At 42.4% G+C, this 27,278-nt stretch overlaps 1 protein-coding gene and 1 long non-coding RNA gene across 5 annotated transcripts in view; one reads left to right on the plus strand and one right to left on the minus strand.

Moving 5' to 3' along the window:
• The window catches only part of PIKFYVE (phosphoinositide kinase, FYVE-type zinc finger containing), a 98,837-nt gene that overhangs the window by 26,626 nt on the left and 44,933 nt on the right, over positions 1 to 27,278 (plus strand). For 3 of the 4 annotated variants that reach the window (XM_019554191.1, XM_019554192.1, XM_019554194.1), the window contains 8 exons: positions 1,076 to 1,165; positions 10,400 to 10,538; positions 12,429 to 12,586; positions 13,391 to 13,502; positions 15,581 to 15,728; positions 16,213 to 16,380; positions 23,195 to 23,257; positions 26,914 to 27,043. In XM_019554191.1, the coding sequence (XP_019409736.1) occupies positions 1,076 to 1,165; positions 10,400 to 10,538; positions 12,429 to 12,586; positions 13,391 to 13,502; positions 15,581 to 15,728; positions 16,213 to 16,380; positions 23,195 to 23,257; positions 26,914 to 27,043 (1,008 nt within the window). The remainder of the gene's footprint in view (positions 1 to 1,075; positions 1,166 to 10,399; positions 10,539 to 12,428; positions 12,587 to 13,390; positions 13,503 to 15,580; positions 15,729 to 16,212; positions 16,381 to 23,194; positions 23,258 to 26,913; positions 27,044 to 27,278) is intronic. The other variant, XM_019554193.1, reaches the window with a different exon arrangement.
• LOC109322910 lies at positions 605 to 26,990 on the minus strand. Its single transcript, XR_002104506.1, has 3 exons — positions 26,901 to 26,990; positions 10,419 to 10,496; positions 605 to 1,155 (listed from the first exon to the last, which is right to left on the minus strand). It is a non-coding gene; the product is annotated as an uncharacterized LOC109322910 (long non-coding RNA).

Below are 27,278 nucleotides of genomic sequence, written 5' to 3' on the forward strand. Positions count from 1 at the left end.
CTGCTTCTTGAAAGGCTAGGTTTGCAAGATGCAGTCTTGGCATGGCTCTTTAGATGCAGGCCAAGCAAGCCTAGATTTTTTTTTTTTTTTTTTTTTCTCTTGCTCACTCACTTGCGCTCTCAAAGTTCACTAGCTTTTTCTGATTTGACTATTGGTTTAGTCCTGCAGGAGAGAAGTCTAAGTTGTAAGCTGCCTTCTCTAATTGTACAACAGTATGAAGTGAGCACTCTTAACTTCTGCTTCATTTATAGATCTGAGCATACCTAGAGTTTCCTAAGCAATAACATTCTATATAGCAAGAGTTAGGTTGTCTAAACCAAATGCTCTGGAGTAGCTGGGGGAGTAAAAGAATAGCTGCTGCCTTGAACACCACCTAATCTAAGACCAAGCTCACATCAGGAGTGCTGTACCAGTATGGAGATCCATACTGAATACCAGCAAAATGCTCCTAGCCTGGATACAGGTGTTCTGGATATGAGCATCTAGTAAGCCCCTATACTTCAGTGACCAAGTGAAATGAGTTCTGCTAGCAAGAACAGTCTATACTAGCTACAACTGTGCACTACAGGCTTTTGGCATACTGAAGTTGTTCTGCAGTTTGAGGTGCAATTTATGATTGATTAGCTGTGGCGCAGAAATCTATAGTGCAGATATGACTTTGTCATAGGGCAATAAAGATAATGGTAGGATGAGAGCAAAGACTGATGACGTTATCCATATATGATAGTGATGACTATTGTTAAATAGCTATGGTAAGGAACCTTTTTGGGGTGGAAAGGGGACAGGTAGGGAGTAGCAGTGAGTGAGGGGTTGGGGGTGGGAAAAGAGATGAGTCAAATGGTGGCAGGTTAGTGGGAAAAGGAGTTTGTGGTGTGATAAAGGTAGAGTTGTAAAGGAGAGTATGAAACCAGTCCCTTATAAACATCAAGAGGCTGGAGTTGAAGAATCTTTCTTAAGTTGTTTCTGCTCTCATTTTGCATTATGAATTTTTGTGCAACTGAAACTGTATCATTGCTGCTTTATGGTGGTGGTTATCTTGAAATGCTGATGTTTATCATGACAACTCTCTTGGCAGTTTGATTCACCCAGACCCTTCGGCTTCCACATTGTCAGCGCGCCTTGCCTCTGTTCAGGAGGATTCAGGGAAGTCCCCTGCTAGAAACAGGTAAATGAACCAAATTTATATTGAAGATTTCTCTCTTAGATATGCAGTGCAATACATTATAAATATGAATTCAAGGTGATTCAGTTGAATCCTCTCAATTTTGAGCCCCTGATTTGATGTAACATTGGGGACCATTCTGTCGTTAATGGCATAGTCCAGTTGTGCTCTGTCTCTCTTAGATGGGCAGGCTGGATGAGTGGCACAGTGCCAGTCTGCGGGCTGAATCCTGGGTACCCTGCAACCTTAGCCCAACCTGGAGCAGCCAGTCTAATGCACAGGGTGATGCTGTCTGGCCATCCTGTGCAATGGGGCTCCCCATGTGTCTGGAAATTTGGCAGCAGGGAGTGGCAATTAAGGCTGCCTGTTTTCCTGTTACCAAGTTGTTGGACCCTTGAAGAGCCTTATGAGCTGGATCTGGCCCATGGGTTGGGAGTTGTGCACCCCTGGTGTACTCTTGGTTGAAATGTGACCTGGGCTTATTGAACAGCCCACATGTAAATAATACTGAAAAAGACTACCCTGGGTGAGTATACTAATAGCCTTGCTGCTTTGAGGAGCTTCTAGTATAATTCTGTGTGGCTGACAGGAGTGGGAAGAGAAACTATATAATAGAGTATGGAAATGGGAATTCTAAGATCAAGGAAGGCAGCAGGGCAGAAGATGGTTGTAGGGGTGCTTTTTGGGGGAGCATTTAGAAGCAAGAGATGGTAGGAACCAGAAAGTTTGGAGAACAAGAGGGAGGTGGAAAAATAAGTAGCTTTCAGGAGGAAGCTGGAAAGCCAAGAGATAGCAAAAGTAGTAAAGGAGAACCGATAGAGTAATTGGAAAGAGGTAAAACTAATGACACTGGGCTGCTAAAATTAAGGGCACCAGGTTCTGGTGGCTTTTGTATAGGGTTCCCATATGTTCCAGATTGGCCAGGAGAGTACCAGGTTTCATGGGCTGTCTTGGGCAGTTGGTGTAAATTGAAGCAAAAGTCCCAGATTTGGCTGCTACAGGCAGAAGCAGAGGCTGTTGCTGCCTGCAGTGCTCAGCATGGTTTCTGCTGAACAGCAGCTGGAGGTGGGGAAGCGGGTTGGGCTGGGCAGCAGGGCCTGGACACCTGCTCAGGGTGAGACGGGCTGGGCAGCAGCCTTGTGCTTTGCTGCCCAGGCTGGAGCTGTGTGTAGTGACCTACTCACCACCAGAAACTGCCCAGGGGTGGGGTTGCTCCCAGCTGGGTCCAGCCTCTGCACACAGGGAATGGAGCCTGGCTGCAGGGTTCTGCGCTGTCTGGCCCTGCCTTGTCATCAGGGTCCTGGGAGCTGTGGGGTGAGGGGGTGCAGCATGTGGTGGCTTTTCCCCCACTCCGATCCCAGATTCCATTTACTATAATATAGTCTACTTATGTAGCCTCTGGCTGCATGCTTCCTTGCTCTTCACTCTCTTCTTGGAAAGCTTTTAGCCTGATCCTGGCTGAAGTCCAATTTAGGTTACTAAACTCTACAGTAAGGTCCCCTTTTGATTGAACCGCAGCAGTCTTGCTCTTGATCTCAACAGTTATGTGACTCTTAAAATCCAGTAGGCAGTAACTGTACTTGCAGCTTTTTGGGGAATGTTTGGAATGAATGCCGGATGTGTATAGAATTTGTTGTCACAAATGTGCAAGTGTTTGGAGACTGATTATGTCGGAACTTTCTTCAATAGGTACTGCTGCTTGTAGAGAAATGTGTGCATGTGTCCTTTTTCTCCACTATTCCTGAACTGCTTCTGCAAGATCAGGAACTTCTGTAGGCTAAGCCAGTTATGCTGAGTGTTTCTGAAGCCCATCCTTAACATTTTTATCATAAAGCCCATTCAGGGAGAGACTGCCTATCAGCTTTATGTGGGATCATTCTTGATAACGCAAGTTTACATAGTGTTGCATAACAATTGATTCTAGTCCACTTGATGTGTCAAATCCAGGGGACAAAGATGGAAGAATATGAGGGATAGAACAAAGATAATGTGAGTCTCTTTAATAATGAAGTTACTAAATGTACTGCCTTAATTTAGAATAGGGTTTGGAAAACCTATTTGGCTCTGAGAGTGGGTCTGGACTACAGGGCTTCCTCCAGGCTGAAATCTGACCATGGGCAATAGCAGCATTAATAGCATTAATATGTGCAGTTGCCGAACTTGCTGTGCGTTAGCATGGCTCCAGAACCCTGGGAATTGGCTTTGTTGCTGCATTGCTTCCTCCTTTTCCCCTCACAGATCTTAGTTGCCAGAGATAATTTAGAAACCATGATTTGGATGGTGGTGGAGAGAGGTGTTCACTACTAGGAGCAAGTGAATATAAGTAGTATCATCTCAGCACAGTGCTGCCTTGCATTGTGGGAACCTTCTGTTAGTGAAGCCGGGCAGCTCCTAACCATTCCTTGTATCTGCCCTTTTGATCCACCCTTGTGGCATCTCTGGGCCACCAGGTGAGAACCCCTATTATAGTGAATGGGGGTTAAGTGTGTTATGCATGGCTTGCAGACGCTCTCTGAATTTCTGTGTTTTTGGATACTCCTTGAGGATGCTGCCCTAAAATTCAGGACTGTCCAAAAAGGGTGTATAGTCACCTAACTGCACACCTCAGACTAGTGAGCCCATGGAAAATGAAAGTGCTTGCAGAGGGAAGCTGGTGGGTGGAGCAGAGGAGTTAAGTGATCAAACAGGTGAAAGGCTGGGGAGTTGGTGCATGCCTGTAGTCGGTGATTGGCAAACACTGAATGAAATCCAGAGTTAAAAGTTCAATGCTGATTAACTCTAATGACGTGAAGACTTCAGCAGGTGCTCCCTGTTGGGAGAGATCCAACTTTCAAGAGTTGGTAAGAGGTTTCTTTAGCCTAGCTCCTGTGCAGTGAGTGAGCTGGGTCAAACTGCTGGCTCAGTTTAACGGTCAAACTGCTGGCTCAGTTTAACCCAGGGGTGCTCAATGTCTGGCCTGCAGGCCTTGGAATCTGGTGCACAGGGCTCCCCACAAGTCACGAAATTTGGCATCAGGGGAGCAGTGGTAGCTAATACTGCCACCCCTCCCCACCACCAAAATCCCAAGCCCTATGGAGAGGAGAGCTGCCAGGCTGTACCTCCTTCCCTCCTTGTGGCTGGTTGGGGCTGGGCTGTGCCCCCTTCTCCCCTCAGCTGGGCCATGCCCCCTTTGCCCTGTATATCTGGTTCCCCTATGGGGCTGGATCAGGGCTGGGCAGCTCCTACACTCCCCTCCGTGGAGCCAGATTATTGGTTCACCTATTGCATCCAGCCTGTGCAGGGACTAGATGTTGCCCATCTGGCCCACTAGACAAAAAGGTTGAGCACTACCAGTTTAACACTTAACTCTGAGTGGCTCTCTAGTCTGACTTTGCTATTTGTTGCAAAATATTTTGTATGGAACATGGAAACCAAATTTTTAAAGCCTAGCTCTATCAGCAATCCAGGATTTGGGGGCAATGTTGATTTGTAGCAACTATTCTCCCTTGGCATTTGTTCTGAATCATGTAACACAAACTGTGCACTGTATTTTAGCAGAGAATTCCAAGTCTCAAGTGCTGTGCAATACTAGAAATATAGCTTTCTTGTTCAGTGCTTTGAACATGCTCTCTTTTGTACTGTTTTAAAGGAGGAAGATAAAGACCTAGGCTGTAGGAGATACAGTTCAATAAAAGTAGTAATGGGCTGGGTCCTGAGGGAACTTGTTCTTCTGAGATGGGTATTATTTGGATATAGTGAAATCAATGACTTGAATCACGGTAGTTTTTAAATATTGTGAGGACAAGGTATAGAGTTTGGTTCCCTGCCACTGCTTTCCCTGCTTTAGTGCTGGTGGATGAATTTAAGATGATCCCCCAATAATTATTTCTCTACCTGGGAAAATTGTCACAAATTTGTAAGTTTTCTATGTATAGAATTTAATTATTGGGGGGATGGTTTTAAAATTTGAAGCCATCTTGGATTTCTAGTGTAACCATCTATAGTGGCAAAGCCTTCTAGTGCTGGGGTTTTTAACCTTTTTGGCTCAATGTACACCTGGCAGCTGGACGTGGAGCAATGTACCCATGGTGGCTGGATGCAGGGGGGTGGCACGCAGTCAAATGTGGAGTGGCAGCAGCCACTGCATGCAAGCTTCCGTTGCCTCCCGTGTCCAGCCAGGCGAGTGGTGCCTGTGCAGGATAGTGCATAGTGGCACTCTGTCTCCGCCTGTCTGCACGTACCCTCTTGGGCCTTCTCAGGTACCCCTGGTTGACAGCTCCTTTTCTAGTGGATCTTCACCTGCAAAGCCTGCGTAATGTGGACTTGCTGTTACGGAACTGTTGGGAGGAACACAACAGTTCAGTGCTTCCTCCCTGTAGCAATAGCTGACTCTCTTCCCCCTTGTTTCTTTTAGGTTAACATCAAAATGTGTTGAAGAAAGGCATATGAGGGTATTTAGTTTATGATCTTCTATGACCAGGTGAAATCATAGGCAGCCAGCATTCCTTTTGCCTATCTGATTTTCCTCAATCACGGATGATGTCAAGGCTATCTGCAGGCTTTGAAACATTCTCAAAGAATCTGAAAAGGCAATTCCCCTCTTCCTCCCCCACCTTTTTTTTTTTTCATTACAGGTTAAATAGCCTTTCTTAACTGATCTATCTGGTAAATTGTTCTTGGACAGAGATGCAAATCTGTTAACGTGTACCACTGACAGGTGGTCTGTGTAGCATTGGTGGTACCCATACCACAGAGATTGGGAACTGCTAGTCTAGGTCAGTGGTCTCCAAACTTTTTTGATTGCATACCCTTATCAGTAAAAAAAAAAAAAAAAATTTTTGAGCATGCACCCCCAATATATGTATACAAATATAAATAGAAGTTCTAATATTTTCTTTCTGCACCCCAATGGATAGTCTTGCGCACCCCCTGGGGTACATGCACCCCACTTTGGACATCACTGGTGTAGGTCACCAATAAGCAGCTAGGGTCTGGAACCAACTTCCAAGAGAAGTGGTGCTGGCCCCTACCCTGGGGGTGTTTAAGAGGAGGTTAGATGAACATTTTGCTGGGGTCATTTGACCCCAGTACTCCTTCCTGCCATGGCAGGGGGTCGGACTAGATGATCTGCTCAGGTCCCTTCCGACCCTAGAAACTATGAAACTATGAAACTATGAAACAAGGACACGTCTCTTAACTGTTTAAGAGTTCAGTAGCCACTTAAGGTTATTCCCTTACAGTCCCTTTTATAGTAGAATGACTACAGTAATATAGTAACTTCCTCTATTGTGAGGGATTAAAGCTCGCTGCTAGGGCTGTGCGAAACAGCACTGTTCCGATTTGACTTGCGTTTTGACGATTCAGTGGAACAGTGTTTTGTTTCAGATTTCATTTCATTTTGAAAGCACCGTTCCGTTTCATTTAGTCAAAACAGTTTTGCTGTTTCGATGCTATTTCAATGTCTCACCCATAGGTTATTATGGGGAAACATAATGTAGTAGGCAGGCAGATCAGAGGCTCACTGGCACCCCTGGGAGGGCTGCAGGGGCTGTGCTGGAGTCCTTCCAGATGTGCGAGCCCCTGATCTGCCTGCCAGATGAGAGAAGCCAGGTGCTGCTGCCTGGGACCAGTGCTGGGAAGATTGCTGCTGCTGGTTCCATGTGACAGCACCCAGCTCCTCTAATCCAGCAGGCAGATTGGGGTCCACCAGCACCCCTGGGGGGGCTGTGCCAGACTGCTCCCAGTGGTGCAGGCCCCTGATCTTCCTGCCTGGTGACAGGAGCTGGGTGCTGCCGCCTGGGGCCAGTGGCAGCACCAGCCTTCCCAGCACTGGGTGTGGGCTGTGCCCAGTGCTCATCCAGCAGGCAGATGGAGGGCCCACACCCCTGGGAGGACTCTGGCACAAGCCCCTGCAGCTCTCCTGGGGGTGCAGGTGAGCCCCCAATCTGCCTGCAGGTTGACAGGAAACGAGTGCTGAGGCAGGGACCAGTGCTGAAGCCAGTAAGCTTGGCTTCAAAACTTTTGAAACGTTTTGAGTTCCCTTGTTTCATTTCAAAGCTGTTTCAAAGGCTTTTGTTTCATCTCGATTTCACTGTTTCAGGCTCCAAATGCCTTGAAACAGCTTCAGAATGAAGCGCCAGGTGAAATTTTGCACAGCCCTACTACTTGCCTCTCTCCTTTAATTTCTAGTATTTGCTTGTTCTTGGCAAGCCTTAACTGTTCCTTGAAACTTTAAGTCTAGTTAACAGCCACTTTTAACTTGTATGATGTATTCCTGAGTGTCATCTAACTATCATGAGCTATTCACCTTGATCTGGTATTATGGCAAGATGAATTGTCTCTTCATAGCTTCCAAGAATATTTCAAAGCCTGGTGTCATTCTTGTTTGCCTGAATGTGATACTAAAGACTATCAAATATCTAAGTTTCTTTATTCAGAGTAAATGAAGGGCAGTAGATTGGCTGTGCGAGGGATGCTTATACAAAGGGGCCACTTCTGCTGCTCCTTACCCAGAACTACTTCTATTAAAATGAACTGAGTTGTCCCATTTTTAAATATTTTCTAGCCCTTAGTAATTGGAGAGGATACACTCAGATCTTGAAAGATGGAGGCTGGGGGGTGGGGAAAATATGCAATTCCTGACTTTTTACAGTGCTGTATACACAAGGTTGGTTTAATTTTTTTTCCCTGTTTTACAGAAAGGGGGGGAGGGAAACTGAGGTACAAAGGGGAATAATGTGTTCAAAGTAATATAGCAAGTAAGTTGCCAAACTGGTGGAGGAACTATATCCTGAGGTCCTGTTGGTGCTTTGGGCAGTAAGCTATCCTTCTGCTCGCAGCTTTATACACAGAATTGTGGCCGCTTTTAAGATGCGAGTGAACAATGCAGCTGATGCTATAGAGGGTGGGTGTTCTGGGAATCTAGGTTAACTTAATATGTGTGGTTGAAGACTTTTTTATTTGAAATAGTCAGGAGGTATTTAGAATAAGTCTCTTATACGTACTGAGATTTAATAAGAGTTGGGGGTGGGGCGGGGGTATGGTGTGTGTGTTGGGGGTAGGGTGTGCACCTAATTACCTATTTAATAGAATTATTGCCAGAGGCAAGAACTCCTATACCCTGAGTCTGTTGGACACTAGTAACAAAATAAATGCTGTAGGGAGTGATAAATGACAAACAATGTAGTGCAACTTACTTTAGGTAGTCTTTGTAACTGAAGCTTAGCACAAGAAAATAATTCCAGAAAGTCTTAAGTTTGGGTGGAAACAGCTGGCATATACAAAGAAGCTTGTTTGTTTGTTTTGTTTTATTTGCTTGCAGTGCTCTTTGTAGCCCAGTCCAGGAGCATTCAAAAACTGATCATATTTAACTGGTGACAAGACTTCTATGAAATTTGTCTTATTTTTATTTTACGACACTAAATGAGCTAAACCCCCCCTGTGCTTTCCATAGCTAGGTGGTATAGTTCAGCTAGCTTTTCTAAAAATTGGGAGCAGTTTTTGGCTATTGCTCTTAAAAATACTTCCTTTGATGCTTGAAAGGTGTGCAATCGTCTCTTGAATTGAATTACTAGTTTTTGAAATCTCCTTTTTATCTGACTCCTTGGGAAGATCACATCTACAATAGCTGAAGGCCGTTGGCAAAGCCTTTGTGTTGTAGGTATGTTAAAGACCTGTTGTCCAGAAAATGCTATGCAACTGTCCTTTAAACATGGATTGTGGAAGGGCCGATGTAGCTTCTTTTGCTTCTGTCATTTAATGGAATGCAGCTAATATTTACAGACCTGATTTTATCATATATAAATATGTACGTGTCATATATATGACATATTAAATAATTTTTAAAAATCCTAGCAACATATTGCTACTGATTTTTGATTCGCTGACAGCTTTTATAGGTAGTATCTTCCTACATCTCTCGCTCCAGGTTATGGCTTTTGGAACAACTGTATGTGTTTGTTCACACCAAAAACTCTGAAGTCAGCTATAAGATGCTGATCTCTCAAGGAGGGCATTAGACAGACTTTCAAATGTTCTTCCAATAGTAACCCATTAAAATGACTTTCTAGTTCAGTAGTACTGAACCACTTTTGCCTGTGGGCCAGGTGGCAGTGCCTGGTCCCCCTGTGGGCTAGATTCAGTTGGTGTTCCCAGTTTAGTGTCTGGGTGGACACCATCAGGTGGGGGTGGGGAGCTTGACCCAGCCTGTGGAGAAGGGAGGGAGTGTCCCCTGGGTGGGGAGTGGCATGGCATGGCCAGGCCTCAACCTGACCTCACAGGGAGGGAAGGGTGTTTCCACCATACCTGTGAAGGTGGATGAGGTGTGACCAGGCCCTGATCTAGAACTTGTGGGATGTTGGGGGTATAGCTTGGCCTCGCAGGGACAGGGGTCACAGTCTGGCATGCCACAAGAGGCTTGGGGTTTGGGAATTTGGCAGGGGGGAGGGTGACCATATTAATGGTCACTACTCCCCTGCTGCCAGATTTCCTGACCTATGATGAGTCTGTGGGCCACATATATGATCTGTGGGCTGGAGGTTGAGCACCCTGTTCTAGTCTCTCTGGATTAGGAGTCTGTGGCAAGAATAAGCTACCTTTCTGGGGGGAGGAAAGGTGCCATAACACTGTATATAAATATAATTGCTGCTGCTACCTCACATTTCCAGCAGATGGCAATAAAAGGAAACAAATAATGCTCTTCTAAGAAGCTTGCTCAGATTGTGGGATTTTGGCTTGAAGGTGCTATATAGATGCAACAATCCTACAGTGTAGTCTTTTTGTTTTTGTTTTGTTTTTTGTTACTCCTTAGTGTGGGATGTGGCCCCACAGGTTTCCAGACCATTAGGTAAAGGTTGGATAGTTCATATTCAAATGGGGAGAGAAACCTCATTGGAATTCTTCCCTTGACATTTGGGTCAAAAAGCTCTACCTTATTGCTTATAGCATGCAGTTTACCCTGGAGTTCCATTTAACCCAGCTGTATTGGCATAATAGTGTTGTTATTCCCTCTTTGTGTCTCCTGGCTTAGGGTTGTTTTTTGTGGGCAGGGGGTGGGCAGCAGAGGGATGGCAGAAGGGGGTACAGATTTCAAGCATTGGTGTAGATTAGAATATATATCTGCACATACTGCCAAAAAGCTAAGTGACAGATGGCATGGCTTAAAGATTTTTTTCAAGCATTACAGAACCAGGTTTGGGCTTGTAACAAACTTATCAAAACTAATAATATTTCTCCTTCGTTGCTGTTCTTAATTTTCAGATCTGCCAGCATTACTAACCTGTCTTTGGATCGATCTGGTTCACCCATGGTGCCTGCATATGAGACATCTGTCAGTCCCCAGGCTAATCGTACATATCTGAAAGTGGAAACCAGTGAAGATGAGCGCAAAATTCTTTTGGTACAAACAAGATTTTTATTTGGGCTATGGTGGCAATGCATGCTGTCTTCCTTGTACCATAGTGTGTACAAGGAACCTTGCTGCCTTCCCTTTTGAATAGAAACACCTGAAGACTTGGAGAACACTTGTCCCTATAGGTTATCAAATTCTACATGGGTATAGTTGTTTTAATGTGAAAAAAATTTCATCTGTTGAATGAATGGAAAGGACTACAGGTCACATTGAGTCATGTTTTGACCTCACCCTGTTTACTTGCAGAGTCAATGTAACACTTTAGTGACGCATTTTTTTTTCCAAGGAAAAATCAATGTTAATAGTACAACACTCTGGAAATACCATGTTAAAAACTTCCTATATGTGAACTGGGGATGGGTGAAGAAGGCAGACCTGAAGTGTTAATGTTTAATAACTTTTAAAACTGACTTTCAAATATTAAGTGCTCTGTAGACATGAACATCATCCAAGAAAATATAGTGCACTGGAAAGGCTGGTATATAATGCCTGGCACTGCAGTCCGGTTCTGGGTACTGTACAAGAGGCCAGGGGATAGGTGAACCTGGGAATACACTGTATGCCAGCCTGCTAAATTTGATTAATATAATAGGATGCCTCAAAAATCCAAAGAACTATTTTGCAAAATTTCCTGGCAAGTCTACTAATCCATTACAGAAGTGAGAGTAAAAGACTACTGATCAGAATTAATAAAATATTGTTAAATTTCCTCTTTAAAGAATAAAAAAAAATGTTTCGGGACCTAAACAAATACTTCGGGAGTTTTGGGGGTGTACTTGGTAACCATGTTGGTCTGAGACAAAAAGACATGCAAAAAAACTAGAACTCTTGGTTTCTAAAACAAGAGTTCTAGTTTCTTGGATGTCAGGAGTTCTGGCTTTCTTTGTCTTAACTTGGAAATTACAGGAATAGTAAATCTGATATTGTTGCTATCAGCAATGTAACTGAACTATGCTGTAATAAAGCCCCTCATCGACCACATGGGTGTAGTTGTGTAGCTACTATTTACTTTGGAACCAAATTGTAGTGCACCTGACCCAGAAAGTATGACGTTTGTTAACATCTTATGTAAATAAGGGTGTTATGGCCTGTCAGCAGAGTTATGAAGTCAGCAATGTACTCAAACCCCCTTGGAATGGGGCAAGACTGTAAATATTTAAAATAATTACCTTAAAATAAAATGCAGGTAAAGCCAAGAATGGCTGGAATACCAAACCTTTGTGGAGAAACCCTAAGTAATGATGTGTGTCTGAGAATTATTCTCATCGTGATTCTCTCTCAGTGAATGGTAATTTAAAGGTGAAGAGAGATGCAAGTGAGGTCTCTTATCATGCTGGAGATAAGTTTATCTTTGTGAAAGTGAAGAAGCCTGATTAGTTTGGGAGAAGGAAGCGCCTTGTCTCTGTGGAAGAGAAAACCCTAATGATTTGAAAGGGCTATAGAAGACGATACCAAGTTCTGCTTGGGTGGAAAATTAACTAAAAAATTGAGTGGGCATAGGCAGGGAGGGATCCTTTTAAGAGGAACGTGATTGCTCTTGCATACTGTAGCTCAAGGGACCCAGAACGCTGTGGAAACAGTTGCAGGCCTTGTCACTGCAGAAGCTCATTGTAAAAATACTGCTGCAGGAATTTTTCCCTCTGCATTTGGGCATTGGGTAACTTTTTTTTTTTTTTTTTGCTGTCTCATCCCCAGTTTATAGGGTCACTGCCTGTAAGGCAAAGGACTTTAAAGGTCTGTTCCAATCAGTCCATACTTGACTACAGCTGCACAGAACAGCTGAACTTTTATTTCTATTACTTTACTGATGTAAAGTCCGTTTGAGGGCTCCAAATGATGCTGTTTAGGCCTCTTATACCATTTATCATTCTTTTATAGGACTCGGTACAGTTAAAAGACTTGTGGAAAAAAATTTGCCATCATAACAGTGGAATGGAGTTTCAGGACCACCGGTACTGGTTGCGGACGCATCCAAACTGCATTGTGGGAAAGGAACTGGTCAACTGGCTTATCAGAAATGGGCACATTACCACAAGGTATTCCTGCTATTTTAACTAGTTGTAAATTAGACCAACTCCATCTCCTGCAACTCTCTGTTGATGGAAGGAAGTACTTTCTGTGATGTATTCTTTCGGGTGTGTGGATCAGTGGCTAAATAAGAGATGTGGCTGATCTTCCTGATGTCTCCAAACCAAGGTAGAAAATACCTGTAGCCAACATACATTTTTGCAGATATGCTAAAATGAAGTAGTAAGTAGTATCAGTAATTTAGGAGCCTTCATGGAGCTTCCTTTTTGTATTTTACTTTTGTGTCAGTTGCCCTAGCCTTGAATACAGTATTGGTGCTAGCTAGGCAGAGATGCAGATTGCTGAAGATCCTGGAATGCAAGTTCAAAATCTAGGGTTGGAAATTTAAATTAAATTGAGTTCATCATGTAATAGGCAAACTCAGCACTTCTTGAAGCATAAAGAATTATTCACATTTTACAGGGTGGAAGGGCAGAAAATGAAATTGTTCTTTTGCATAGGAGAGGTCTGTTCCTTGATTACTGAGGACCTAACATTCTGAGAAGTCAGTAGGAGCTGGGGTAGTGTGTCAGGGAAAGGTGACCAGCACATCAGAAATTTAGCTGTACTGGATTTAGGATTCAAGTGTACGGAGTCTCTTTTTTGACTTCAAATCCTGCTGCTTGGTCTACTAATTCTGGTGCTTCTCCAGTGTATTTAAATAGATCCTGGCTAATCAAAAGAGTGTAAAATAAAACACAGTTGAATGGTCTGTCTGACACCTGTTTTTAGTATAAGCTCTTTATTTACTTTCAATTTTATTCTACATTCAGAGCTCAAGCCATAGCAATAGGACAAGCATTGGTAGATGGACGTTGGCTGGAGTGTGTCAGTCACCATGACCAGATCTTTAGAGATGAATATGCTCTGTACAGACCATTACAGGTACTTTTTGTTGTTGTTAATTCCCTTTCTCCTCCACTTTAAGAAAAGAAACCATGGAATTCAGGTGGGAGTGGAGGGAAAGCTGAGAGAGACATTTCTGGTCATATTCTGCATGTTCTGTCTGCTTCTCTCATTTGAGAACTAGTTCACAAGTCTTGCAACATGTCCTCTGCAGACTTGGGGGGAGGGAGCTCTTGTTTTGGCAGGTGTGTGTGGGTATAAACAGCACAAATCTGATTAAGCAACCAAAGTGACTTATTTTCATTAAATTACAGTGGATATTCCTTTACCAAGAAAACTTTGAAACTTCCTCTGGGGGATGGGGGGGGGGGAGTAGCCACACAGAAATTTATTAAATCTTAAATGCTCCTTTTCAGTCTGTCATGAAGAGTAAGCATCTGGATAGTAAAGGATGCACTCTGGGAAGCTGTCCTGTTGTCTGTCATCCTATTACATATGTAGTCTGCTGTTCAGTATGGTGGGTACTGGTAAATGACTGCTGTCTCTGTGAATGATGAGCAGAGAGGAGATTAGTTTGAAGTTGGGCATAAGACAGGATAGAGATGCACCATATAGACTAACTAAATTGGAGATACAAAAGCTTTCATGAGCCTGAGCTCATCTCATCAAATGAAGTAAGCTCAGGCCCATAAAAGCTTTGTGCGTCTGATTTAGCTAGTGTATAAGGTGCACCTCTGCCCTGCCTTCTGTGAATGATGTCATCTTTATAAAAGACAAAAGGTCTAATAAAAGATATCAGATTCACCCAAAGAACCTTGTCTGCCTATGTCCTTAGACCAACACGGCTACAACCTACACACCTGTCATCTTTATTTTAAATTCTTTCTTTAAAGATAGTGTGGTGAGTGGAGTATACTCCTCTAGAGAAAATAGCTCAATTCAAGTTACAAAGGCACTTACAGGTGGTAACACACAGATGGGGGAATTTGATCTCTCTTCCTAACAAGCCAAGAGGCTTTTCGGTGGGAGGAGTCCTCTTTCCTGTGAATGGGCCCACTCCTTATTGTTTGAACTCTAGTCTGGAGACTGGAAGAAAGGACCTGAGTAAGAGAATTCTGTTATGGAAGATGCTGTGTAGTCTTTGGCACAAGCTAACTGATGCATGCTGAGAGGGTATGAACTGATGCTGATTTCCAGTTCAGTTTTAGACTGATCTGTGCAAAGACTCTCTGAAGCTTTCAAAACAAAGAAGCATCTGTTGCAAATTAGTTTTATTATGCAATTCATAATGAACTCCTGACTTAATTGGTCAGCCCTTGCATATTCTTTTATTGTATAAAGTCACTTCTAAATTGTGTACAGTCCCTTTGGCATGTAGTTACAGAGTTGATTTGCTTTCTTATTCCTGTGTGATCAGAGCTGACTCTGATCTTGTTTCTGAGCAAAGGTCTGAAACAATTTTGAAGTTGGGAGAACTAAACGGGTACTAGTGAATTCCAAACTCAGTTATACAATGCTAAAGCAAGTACTAGAGAGTAGCAGAATTTCTTCCACCAAAGGAGTTCCTCCTGACTAGAATTTGCAGAGTAGGTGCTCTTTAAGATTCACATCAGGGCCTTGTTTCACAACAGTATCTCTTGATGTAGAGAGCTGGACCTGTTTCACAAAGGAACCTCACACCACTGTTTGGTTAGCCCTAGAATTGTCTAAACCATACGTGCTCCTCCTCTGTGGGTTAAGCATGCTGACTTGGGAACAAGTTCAACACTCAAATCTGCCATGTTGTGAGAGTGGATGGAAAACGTACACTAAAACTAATCTCAGTCACTCAGATGATTCACTTGTGGGATCAGGGTGAGGTGCTTAGGAGGAAGATGGATGTGGGCAATATGAGGATGTATTCACTTCCTGTCCTAAACAGTTGCCCTTTTCACCCTGATGGTGGGGATGATGCTGGATTAGATACTAAGGTAGCTTTCATTTGTGGTTTTTTTTTTTTTTTTAAGCCTAATATCAAACTACTGTGTAAGATGTTGTTTCAAACCAAGATACTTGGTACCTTTTTGAGATCCTAGGAGGGTTACATCAACTTACTGTCTCTTTTCTTGGCCTCTTAGAGCACAGAGTTTTCAGAAACTCCCTCTCCAGACAGCGATTCAGTGAATTCTGTAGAAGGGCACTCTGAGCCATCGTGGTTCAAAGACATCAAATTTGATGACAGTGACACAGAACAAATTGCTGATGAAGGGGAAGATAACTTGGCCAGTGAGTTTCAACTAACTTTTTTTTCCCCCCACTCCTTCCCCTACTTCTAGGGCAAACTAGCATAACTCCTTAAGTGTGAACTCTGCTTTGCTTATAGTAGCTAAAAGGATCTAAATAAACTAAGACCTCACTAGTTCTATTGCTTGTAGCAGATACAGTATTTCATAATTAGTATGACACTTGGTGTTTCTAAATTTAGTATAAGCTTTATTACAGAAGTAAACGGTCTAGCTGTGACTTTTCTCATGGCAGGCTTCACTAATGTAATTTGGATTTTAGAGTGAACATCTAAGGCATTTCTTTGCAACACTCCATTAAGTACAGATCAAAAATAAGATGAAACTATGAAAATACTGTATCCCTTTTAGTACTGCACACTGGGCTTCTATGTATTAAAGACCGTTTTTCTCCTGTCCAATCCCTTCATGATACCCATTTGAACCCCTCTCCTCCCTGTATCTTCCCCCTTACCCAACACTAAAAGACTCTGCCAGCCCTAGCAAGCGCACCTCAGTCAGCAGCTTCCAGTCCACAATGGACAGTGACTCAGCCGCCTCCATCAGCTTGAACGTGGAGCTGGACAACGTGAACTTCCATATCAAGAAGCACTCCAAGTACCCACATGTGCCCCCTCACCCTGCCGACCAAAAAGGTATGAGATTAGTTGACAGCTGGAGTTGCACATGATGGAGAGCCATGATAACTTATTACTATTTTTTGTTTGGTGGCCACTTTGTGCATATAGTGCATCTTTTTTGCTAATCACTGCCACCCAACCATTGATGCTATTCTCTCTGTAGAGAAGCTTAATGAGCCAGCTGTAGCCAGCTACTCAACAGTGTGTGCAACTTCTGTAGTAGTGTTTTCTCCATGCATTTGGAGCAGGATATCCCTCCTTGTCCCCTTCCTAGTAGGGCAGTCCCAGGCATATTGTTTGGATAACTTTTAAGAAGAGACTGCTGATTTGGGACTTGGACACCAGAACAATACTTTTTTTTAAGGGCATAAAAACATTACTTTTTAAAGCCAGGATAAAAATTTCCCATGAGTGATCAGGAATTGGGAAGAAATTGATCTCTGGTATGCAGAACAGGGATTTGGTGCATTAAAAAGTGCTAAAATGAAGGAAGCCAGTCGGATAGTCCAATGCCACCATTTGTGTGGTTTGTGAGATTTGTATTTATTTTTAAAATCTTCTTTAAATGAATTGTCCTTTCACAGTCTAGGAAGTCTGTTTGCTCTCCAGCCTGTAACTGATTCATACAATGGCTGGCTGACGAACAAGGGCTGGCCCATAATTTGGTGCTGGGACATTGCAGTGCTTTTAAATGCTGGCGCTCTCAACTTATCCTCTTCCTTTCCTTGCAGCTTTAGCAGGTCTGTTGATTCCTGTACTTAGCTGCTGCTCGTGAGCTGCTTTTCCATAGTTTCCATTATGGTGACTTTTTTTTTTTTTGTGCGGTGGTTCCCCCTTTCCCCCTCCCCCCCTCCATACTTGTAAGTTTTTAATGACCCATGTAGAATATCCGTAACATGCACTATTCCTAATGAGCACATCTCCTTTCTATTTTAAATAGGACAGACTTTTCTGGTGGTATGATTCATGAAAGAAGGGTGTATCTTTTATGCTCGTATGTGGGCATTTTTCTCTGAAACTGAACTGGAATAAGGGAAACGATGAGCAACTAATAAGAGTTTTGAGAACATGGGTGAAAGGAGTTAAATTGGAATTCAAGGCTAACTACACTGGTCCCTCTCAGCTGCAGTTAAAAATCTATCAAGAATGATATTTTATTTATTTTTTTAAAATCTTGAACCCAGAAGCATGCTTAATACTTCCCAGCTAAAGTGCTTTATAATGTATACTCTGTTTCTGCCAGTATGCTCTGTCCTACCTTCTCACTTGCATTAGGTGTGGAGAGTTGGCACTTTCCAGTGACACCTTTTTTTTTTTTTTTTTCTTGACAGTTGTGTGTGCAGTACCTAGAAACCAGACTATGATTCTTGGGTTCTTTTAACTTAAGGCACTTAAACTTTGAATACTAATTATTTTCCACATATAATATACAATTATTGTCCACATATAAAAATACATGTGATATAGCATGTTTGTTTCCTGCTCATTTTTCAAATGAAAATAGAAACTAGTACCTCTGCAGGAGAGGATGTGGGTAAATAACCTTACCATGAAGGAGAGAGAGCATTCTCATTACCAGGAATCCTGGTTTTCTTAGTTTAAAAAATGCAAATTCACACTACTTGGAGGTTAAGCTAAGTGTAGATGCTGTCCTGCATCATTTGAAGGATCTGCACACCAGAGCTAAGTACAGATGGTCAAAAAGGCTGAGGCTGAATCTTCCATCTTCACAGGTTAGTCTAATCTAAATAGTTTGAACCAATAAGCGAGTGAACAGGCATTCACTTTTGATTTCAGAAATACAGTCACATTCCTTCAGTGTCCCAGGCCAGAAGTCGGGGTGCGAGAACACACCTCCCTGCATGGGTGGAGCAGACAGCTTGGGCCAAGGCTAGTCTGCCCACCCTGTGAGGTAGGGTTTGTGGGGAATGTGCAAAGCATTCTGGGCTTCTGGGGAACTATGCGTTAACTTGAATCTGGAGGGGATCTGGGACAGAAGTTCAAGGAACTGATTTAACCTAAATTGGTTAAGTCTGATACTACATCCATCCAGGCTTATTTTAAACCAATTTCACCCATTTTGAAAGTGGTTTATATGCACTGAACTTCTGCGTTACAGATTTGAACCAGTTTCCAATCACTTATACCGGTTTATGTGGAATTTCTGTCTAGGGCAAGAAACCACTTATTGTTCTGTTCTCTGTATAGATCAATGATTCTAAACCTTTTTAAACCCAAGAAATCTCATTTCAGAAACTAATTTACTACAGTGCTTAGCTTCTTGCAGAGGTTCCATGCAGTGGGGGTGGGGAGCAGCCAGGCAAAGAGTCTAAGCCTGCCTCATCACCAAGTTATCCTCACACCTGGAGCCTAAACTTGCCCTAATTTGCTTAATTCTTGCTTTAGATATCTCCTCACACTTCTGAGTTACCCTTCAAATCAGCTCTCAGTACCCTGGTTGAAAAATCTCTGGTCTAGATACTAATGGTCTTTTTGTACTACAGGATAAACCGCTGGAGGAGGGTGTTGCAAAGGTGATAAGTCTGAAGTGGGATTGCTTTGGGTGGGCTAACTGCTGAAAATACCAGTGTTACAGCAACACCATAGGAAAGAGTTTAACATGGCTTTACCACTTCATGTCGAGGAAGCAGCAGGTGTTCAGGGCATCATGGTGTGTTTTGAGCATGCAGCTGCTGGGCACAGTCAGCTTGTAGTACGGACCTGCCTTGAACCCCCTTGACCAATCTGATTTTTTTTTTTTTAATAGTTTAGGACAGGACCCTAAAATATACGGTGGTAGTCAAATGAATAATGATAAACTTTTCTGGTAAGTGTTTTTAGTCTTTTACATTTTAGCCTTTTACATGGGAACAAATGTGTGCTTTCACCATATAATGTAGCTTTTAGATGAACTTTAGTTTTGTGGCTGTTCTGCAAAAAAAGCATTTTCCTAGAGCATAGATTTAAAGTAGTGAAGGTCTTACTCAAGCAGGACCCAGATGAGCAGAAAGTTTTAGTTCTATACAAAATGTAATGGGTTGGTGGGGTAGGTGGATGAGTGGAGTGCGGGTTTGGGGATAGGTGTCTTCTGGAATAAAGGTTAGTAGTTGTGAAGAATCTATTGCAACTTCTCCAGGGAAAAGGAAGTGAAGCCCAGATTTTGGCTTAATAAAAGTCTTCCATTTTAGACATCTCGCAATAAGGAACTAAACTTGGTGATGACGCACATTATTACTCAGGACAGTAAATCAGTAGTTTTCTGATGCAGAATAAGTCACAATCATGGGGGGGCAGGTCTCATGACGCAGGGCAGGGGGAAATATATAAATTTGTAGATTGCAGAACAGATCATGTGTTTCTTAACTTGAATTTATGCAGAATGCAGAGAACAGCTGTAAGGCAGCAGCCTAGAATATACTTCCCTTGTTTGGTTTTATAGATTTATTTGGTTAGTACAGTCCGTGTTACCTGATAAGACTCACTAATGTTAGACACATCCATAAAATTCCTTTGACACATCAGAGTTGAACTTGACTTCAGTTTATTTCTGATTGGTTCCGAAGTCAAAGAAACTGACAAAAGAAAATAGCATTAATTTTTTTATACCTGTTATACTTTTTAATATTTTTTTTTATTGAATTACAAAAAATAAATACTCTATTCACTATTTTTAACTTTTGACTGAGTGCTAAATCTGATATGTTTTGTGGGGTTTTTTAGTGTAGGCAGTTTAATTGTCACCTTTTAAAGGGCCAATGCATCAACTTTTGAGTTTTTTTTTTTTTTTTTTCCTAAATGGCTTCATTAGAAATATACTTTACACTGGAAACAGATGTATGCATGATGATGAGATTCTCATGGGGCAGAGAAAAGGAGGATGGTATCCCAGAATTTAAAACCAAACGAACAACACCCTTTTTCCCCCCCCCATGTAAGCCGAGTATTTTGAATCGTGAAGAACCCTCATCCTACACATTCATTCTACACACTCTGCCCTCTCCGCACGCACGTGCCTTGCTTGAGTGCCATACCATTGTCCCAGGTCAGGAGCTCTCTGGATAGAGAGCTTGTGTCCATAGATGGAAAAGACCACCAAGAATAAAGAGCACATTCATTCATCTTCCTAACTTGTTATCATCTTACCTGTTAGGGTAGTGTTTTATTTCTTTAAATTGCTCTTAATGATCCATAATTGATGGTAACAATGGGAAGCTTTAGCTCTTTCTTATTACATGCCAGTTGCAGAAGTAGTGATGACCATTTCAAAAATGATGATTTTAACTCTTTCTTCCTTTCTGTCAGTGCTGGATTGAAGATGGAAAAAAATGGAACGTTGAATTCTAAATCATATAGAAGGCTCTAACTGCACTATCCTGGAACAGATTGTATTGTGTCCTAACCTCATACCTGTCATCTGGCCAATTTCATGTTTATATTGGACTTCTAATATGCTCCCAAATAACACTTCTGGTCTATAAATAATGACTTATTGCAAAGATGGTCTTACCAAAATTATTTGATATGAGCAGGGTTACAATAGCTGTTACGACTGAGTAATGTTAGGCTGAGACCTCTGGTCAGCATACTTTGAAGTGCAACATGCTGGATTCCGTGGGAGACTTATGAGCCCCAGCTTCAGTGATGCATAACATTTGCTTCCAGCCCTTCTCTCTAATAGCACACTTCTAAAAATAACACCTTGACTTTTTATTAAAGACTTCAGGGGACTGCATCTAAAATGCACAGTATACTTGGCAGCCTCTGGGTCCTAAATTCTTGAAGACAAGGGTACAAAATTAAAACTTTTTTTAAAATGTAGATGGCTGATTAATAGTAAGGACAAGCATATAGTCTCCATTTGTCATAATTTTATTTTGTTTAGCCACAGCTTGCTAAAGTTTCTTTCAACCTTTGAGGAACCTTGAGTTCCTGTCAGCTCTAGTTTGTTTTTGTTTTGTTTTGTTTTTTCTTCCTCAGATCCTTTACCTGCCTATGAATCTGATACTGGAATCTATATGCAACTGTTTGTTTACAGAGTGTCTAGGATGGGGGGTTCTTCATGGTTCAAGATACTAGGCTTGCCTGGTTCCACTCCTTTCTCTGTGCCTGAATTTGCCTATTGCCTTGTTTCGCTTTCAGCTTTGTCAGTGGAAACAGGCTTTTCCTAGGCATGGATGGGAAGCTAGTTTCCATCAAATGTACTAAAACTTTGCAAAGCAGAAAGGTTGAGAGAGCTCATCTGTTCAATGCAGAAGGCAAAATAAAAAATAAATATGGTCTAACTACTATCATTGGAATAATCATAAAGTTATGTAACTCTAGCCAAAAGGATTGAGCAGAAATAGGTGACTTCTTGTTGACACCGTTCCGTGTGTAGTCATTTATTTCTGAAGACATGATTTCATTCTCTCCTGCCATTCCTGCTGATTAGGAAATCTTATTTCAATTCTGTGTTTCTTTTGAGATGCCATGAATCTGCTATAAATATGTACTTGCCATTGCTTCATCTAGGAGCAAAGGACTCTTTTTAATTAGATTCTCCTGAAATTAATCTTGAATTGCAGTGGTAAGATTTTTTGAAAGAGGGTGGCAGTGCTATTGAAGGACTTAAGATTATCCCTGGTATCCCACCGTCACCTCCATGAAGCTATTTTTGCAGAAGCTAGATTTTATTTATGAACTTGCATGTGATGGTTACAGCTGATCAGATTAAACTTTTGGAAAACATTTTTGCAAGTAAATTACTAAGTAATTGAAAAACACAGTATTTTTCTTAGTCTATGCCAGTGGTTCTCAACCTTCTTAGACTCAGCACACTTTTCACTAGACTCTGGGCACTTCTTGGAAAAATGCCAGCTCTTAGTTTTTGCTCTTTTTTTAACTACAGAGAAATAAGAGAACAGTTGTTCTGCTGCAAGGAACTCAAAGATCTCAAAGTCAGAATGCTTTTAAGACTATGGATTCCTATTTGAAATGTCTGGGTTTTATCTTGTAAATTGTTTGCACACTTAGTAGTGTTAACATTGCTTGGTGCCCTGCAGCACCTCTGAAAAATTCTTAAGGCACCCCAGGGTGCCGCAGCACCCTGTTGAATCACTTACCTGTGTGTAGTGTGTGTGCATATATGCACATAGCTAATTTGAAATTTGTCTGCCATATGTGACTCAACATACAACTTTACTCATTTTGTATATTACTGGGGGTGCACTTGTTGGCCTCAATGCCTCGATCCATTTTAAGTGGTGTTTAAGCCTTTTTCTTTCCCTCTCCTACTCTCATGCCCTCTTTAATTTCTATGTGTTTCTGTTTTCTTGACTGGGTAAGAAGCTTGAAATTTGCAATTTGGATTGCCAACTCTCTTGCCTCTGAAATAACAGGTTCACAAAAGGTTCAGTTTCAGAGAATAAAATAGGTTGATAAAGAGAACCCGTTTGCCATCATGAATAAGTAACTTGACCAGGTGCCTTCCAAGTAAAGTCTTTTTTTCCACTCTGGATGTAGACCTAAGGAAAAACTAGGTGCGTTTATCTTGGTATGGACAGAATCTCCCTTTCCAAGTTAGGAAGCTCTGAAAAGTCTTTTATGTTGGCTTGATATCATTTTAACAATTAAGCAACATTTGTGCAGTCATTCTAGATCCTTAACAGAACAAGTATGAGAGGATATTAGTCTTGACCACTCACCAAGCTGTTACTATAGTGGTGACTAAATACTTAAATGAGTAACTCTTGTCTCTTGATGTGGGTGTGTACATATAATTATACTGGCATGCAAACATAACCTGTCATTTTTTTCTGTCTCTTCCCATCTGTCTGTTCTTCCCTTTCAGAGTACTTGAATCCTGACAACGGAGGGCAACAGATGATTTCAATAAGTGATGCTTTCATCAAAGGTGAGATGAATTGGAAATGTTGCTTCAGTGTTTAACAAATGTGAAGATGAATGAATGTTCTTCCTCATTTCCTCCTCCCCCTCTGGGGCTTCCAGGAAGAGGAAGAGCTGGGCTAAACATCCCAACTACTCTTTGTTTGTCAAAGGGACAGCTCCTGTCTGTGTAACAAATACTTAAGCTGTGGGTAACCTTACTCTTTTTAGGGACATGCTTCAGCCAACAGCTTGCTTGTAGGATTCTGTTTAAACAAGCTTGTGGAAAAAGCTTCCTTGATGCACAAGCTGGCAAGCTTTAGTGTTTTGTGGGTGGGGAGTTGTTAAACATGTATGTAATAGAATCTGAATAATTAATGTCTATTAAGCTTTTGTGCTAGTTTCTAAGTACATGCATGAGAACATATATTGTATGCTTGAATTCTGTTCATCTTGAAAACTTAATCTAATCTTTCAAATTCTATCAGATCTGTTGTCACTTCTGGAATGGAAGCTCTCTAAATAGAGCAAACTTGAGCCAAGTCCCTTTTAGAGTTAATGAGGTATATTTTAGTATTCCAGCTGATACTAAAAATAATTTGGACTAATTATAAAATAAGGGGGAGGGAGAATCCACCCAAGTACTTCTTTAACTGGTACCTGACTCTTCCCAGAATCTGCTAAATAAGGATTTTAAGTGAACTCCCTTGAAAAATTAGATTATGCATTTCTTGATTATATTAAAATATGTAAAACATTGACCGGTTTGCTGCCTAAATATTAAGTTTAGCCTCCAAAAGAGGAATATGACAATTATAAATTATCCCTTTTCTAGTATTTACTAATCCTATGGTGATGACTATATCTGGTGCCACAGGCAACCCTTTGACAACATAGAACTTTTGGAACATGACTTTATGCTGATGGTTTTATAAATAATTTGATAAATAATATTTTTACAAATAACGTATATGTATCTCTTAGATCTGTGTGAAGCTCCAATCTGACTTTGATTTGGCCCAATTCGGTGGCCGAACCTCCAAATCTGAATCTAATCAGGAGATCCTTTAATCTCTCCAAATTGAATTAGAACCCTCCAAATTGATTCGGAGAGATTCAATAATTCAGACATAGACACAGCTTTAAATGTTTTTCTCCATACCTCAAGGTACCAGGCAGCTAGTGAATGCTGAGATGCTGGGCTGGATGAAGCATCCCACAGGAGTATTTGGGAGGGTGGGGGGGTCCTCAGCATACTTGGCTGCGGACCTGGAAGTGGATTAGAAGCACTCCTGGTCCACTTCCGTGTCCGCCACAGAGTGTAAAAGGGACACTCCCACTGGCTCGGCAACTGGTGCCTCCTTGGTCTGGGGAGGCACCCAAGGTCCCCTGTGGCTGACTTTTGTGGAGCCATTGGGGTGTGACATGGCCCCCCGCCCCACCCCCCGTGTGCTAGGTGCCAGACCCAGAAATACTTCTGGTCCACTTCTGGGTCTGGTGCCAAGCACTTTGGTGGGCGGGGGTGGGGTGTGCTCCTGTGGGACGCTCCATCCACCCCACCATCTCAGTGTTCACAAGCCATGTCTGGTACCTCATGATACGTAGAAAAAACATTGAAAGCTGTGTCTGTGGCTGAATAGCTGATTCTCTGAATCGGCATTGAATCTTTAGATTTGGATTCGGCCGGATTGAATTGGGACACTGATCTGAATCAGTGCATTGTCACTGTCCCCCGATTCAACCCAAATCTGAATCAAATACAACCCGTTTTGCACACCCCTAGTATCTATATAGTACAACATAATATGACTTTTATTCATGATTTCATTTGTATTATTGATATATACTATGACCAATATAGGGATAAGTGGTGTTGACAGAGGAGACTGTTAACATGAAAACACTAGCATTAGGGCTGCGTGTAGCTTCTATAGCAGATTTGATTTGCAGGAAATTCAGCTTGATTTTTGGGGGTGGGGACTGAATCTGAATCGAATTGGGAGACTAATTAAAAGCTCTGAATCAATTCATGGTATCCAAATTGTTCCGGAAAAGATTCAGGTGTGTTGGATATTGTGCCAAAGACTGAACAGGCAGCTGACAGCTGCCTCCAGCTGATATGGGCATGGCAGTGCTGGGATCGGGGACTCTGCCCTGCTGCCACTTACCCAGATGGGGGTGGGATGCAGGCGTGACTCGCTCCAGGCAGAAGTAGGCAAGTGGCAGCAGGGCATAGCCCCTGTTCCCAGCACTGCTGTACCTGCATCCCATGCCACACCCCATCCCTGCCAGGCACAGCAATACTGGGAGCAGGAGCTATGCCCTGCTGCTGCTTGGAGCAAGCTGTGCCTGCATCATGGGGGGGGCCCACCCTGTGCTGACGGGGCAAGCAGCAGCAGGTCATAGCCCCTGTTTCAAGTGCTACCATGCCATCCTCAGCGCTGGGAACCGGGACTCTGCTCTGCTGCCGCTTCCCAGCTGGTCCAAGAGGGCATGGGATGTGGGAGCAGTAGTGCTCATAACAGGGGCTATGTCCTGCTGTCATTTGCCCAGCCAGTGCCGGGGCAGGGAGGATTGTGATGCAAGTGCAGCTTGCTCTGCCTGCATCAGTGCTGGGAGGGGGACTCTGCCCTGCTGCTGCTTGCCCTTCCCTCACACCAGCTAGCATGGGATGCGGTCACAGCAACACTTGGAGTGGGGGCTTTGCCCTGCTGCTGCTTGTCCCCTTCTGCCCAGAGCAAGCCACGTCCACGTTTCCCTCTCCCACCCTCCTATCCCAGCTGGGCAAGTGGAAGCAGGGCACAGACCCTGCTTAGAGTGCTGCGGTGCCCACATCTTGCCCCCACTCCATCCCTCCTCACTGAGTAACACGTTCCTCTGCCCCAGCTGGGCAGTTTTATCTCAGCCTCAACCCCAACAGATTTACCAGCTGGAAGCAGCTGTCACCTGCCTGTTTAGTCTATGGCTGAATCTCCAAAGCGGTGCCAAATCTTTTGGATATGATTCAGCCGAATCAAATTGGGACAGTGATTTAGAATCTCCAAATCGAGTCGGTGCCTCTGAGTCAGCCGAATTCGAAGCGAATACTTGCCACTTCACATGGGCCTAGGAAGCATGTGCAAACTTGCCTTCAAATGTTAAAAAGAAAAACCACCCCCCAACTTCCAAATTTAGATGGAGTTGCTCCTATTCATGGAAGGACTTTGCTTGCTTCACTGCATGAAATAATTGGATCTTTATTGGTGTTCTTTCTCTCTCTCTGGTTCTCTCTAACAAAGTTAAATTAATTTAGATGACTTTATTTTTTACTTAAAAGACTGTCCAATTCATGCAGCAGCAGGATATAGTTACTACATTGCATGTGGTTGTGTTTTTAAGCTAAACAAAACATGAACTGGCTGAGGAGAAAAAACCCCCAAACCATTTGGTATGTAGCTTGACAGCATATAAAATGCAAATGCTGGCATCATCAACTATGGCAGTGGAATATAGCATGTTAAGTGCTTGCAATGTCAGTATAGATTCCAGACCAAGTTTAACTTTTAAAATATTTGCAAAGACTCTGGACTGCGTAAGTCTCTTGAAGTCTTCTCTTTCTCGTTTAAAAAAAATGGATCTTTAAAGGACAACATGCTCGTGTATTATTATAACTGAAATATATGCTCTCTAACTTTTTACTCTTAGAATCATTGTTCAATCGGAGGGTGGAGGAGAAATCCAAAGACCTGCTTTTCACTCCCTTAGGCTGGCATCACAGCAATCTGGATCTGTTGAGGGAAGAGAATGGGGAAAAACAAGCCATGGAGAGGCTGCTGTAAGTTAAAATGCATCAAAGGGGCAGGCTTTGGGTAAAATCTTCTTCAGAAGCCCTCTCCTGTTAGGCTAATTTTCACTGATCTTTTATTTTTAAGGGGGACTTGCATTTTATCTAAAACAGGATTTAAAAATCAAGTGCACTACTTTTAACTTACAGGGCTATGCTTAAAAAAAATACTAGAAATGTTTAGCAAGAAGTAATCTACTAGTAATGTTAGAACCAAACAAAGAAT

Source organism: Crocodylus porosus, unplaced genomic scaffold (assembly GCF_001723895.1).
Source record: "Crocodylus porosus isolate Cpor-Errol unplaced genomic scaffold, CroPor_comp1, whole genome shotgun sequence".
Lineage (NCBI taxonomy): Eukaryota > Metazoa > Chordata > Crocodylia > Crocodylidae > Crocodylus > Crocodylus porosus.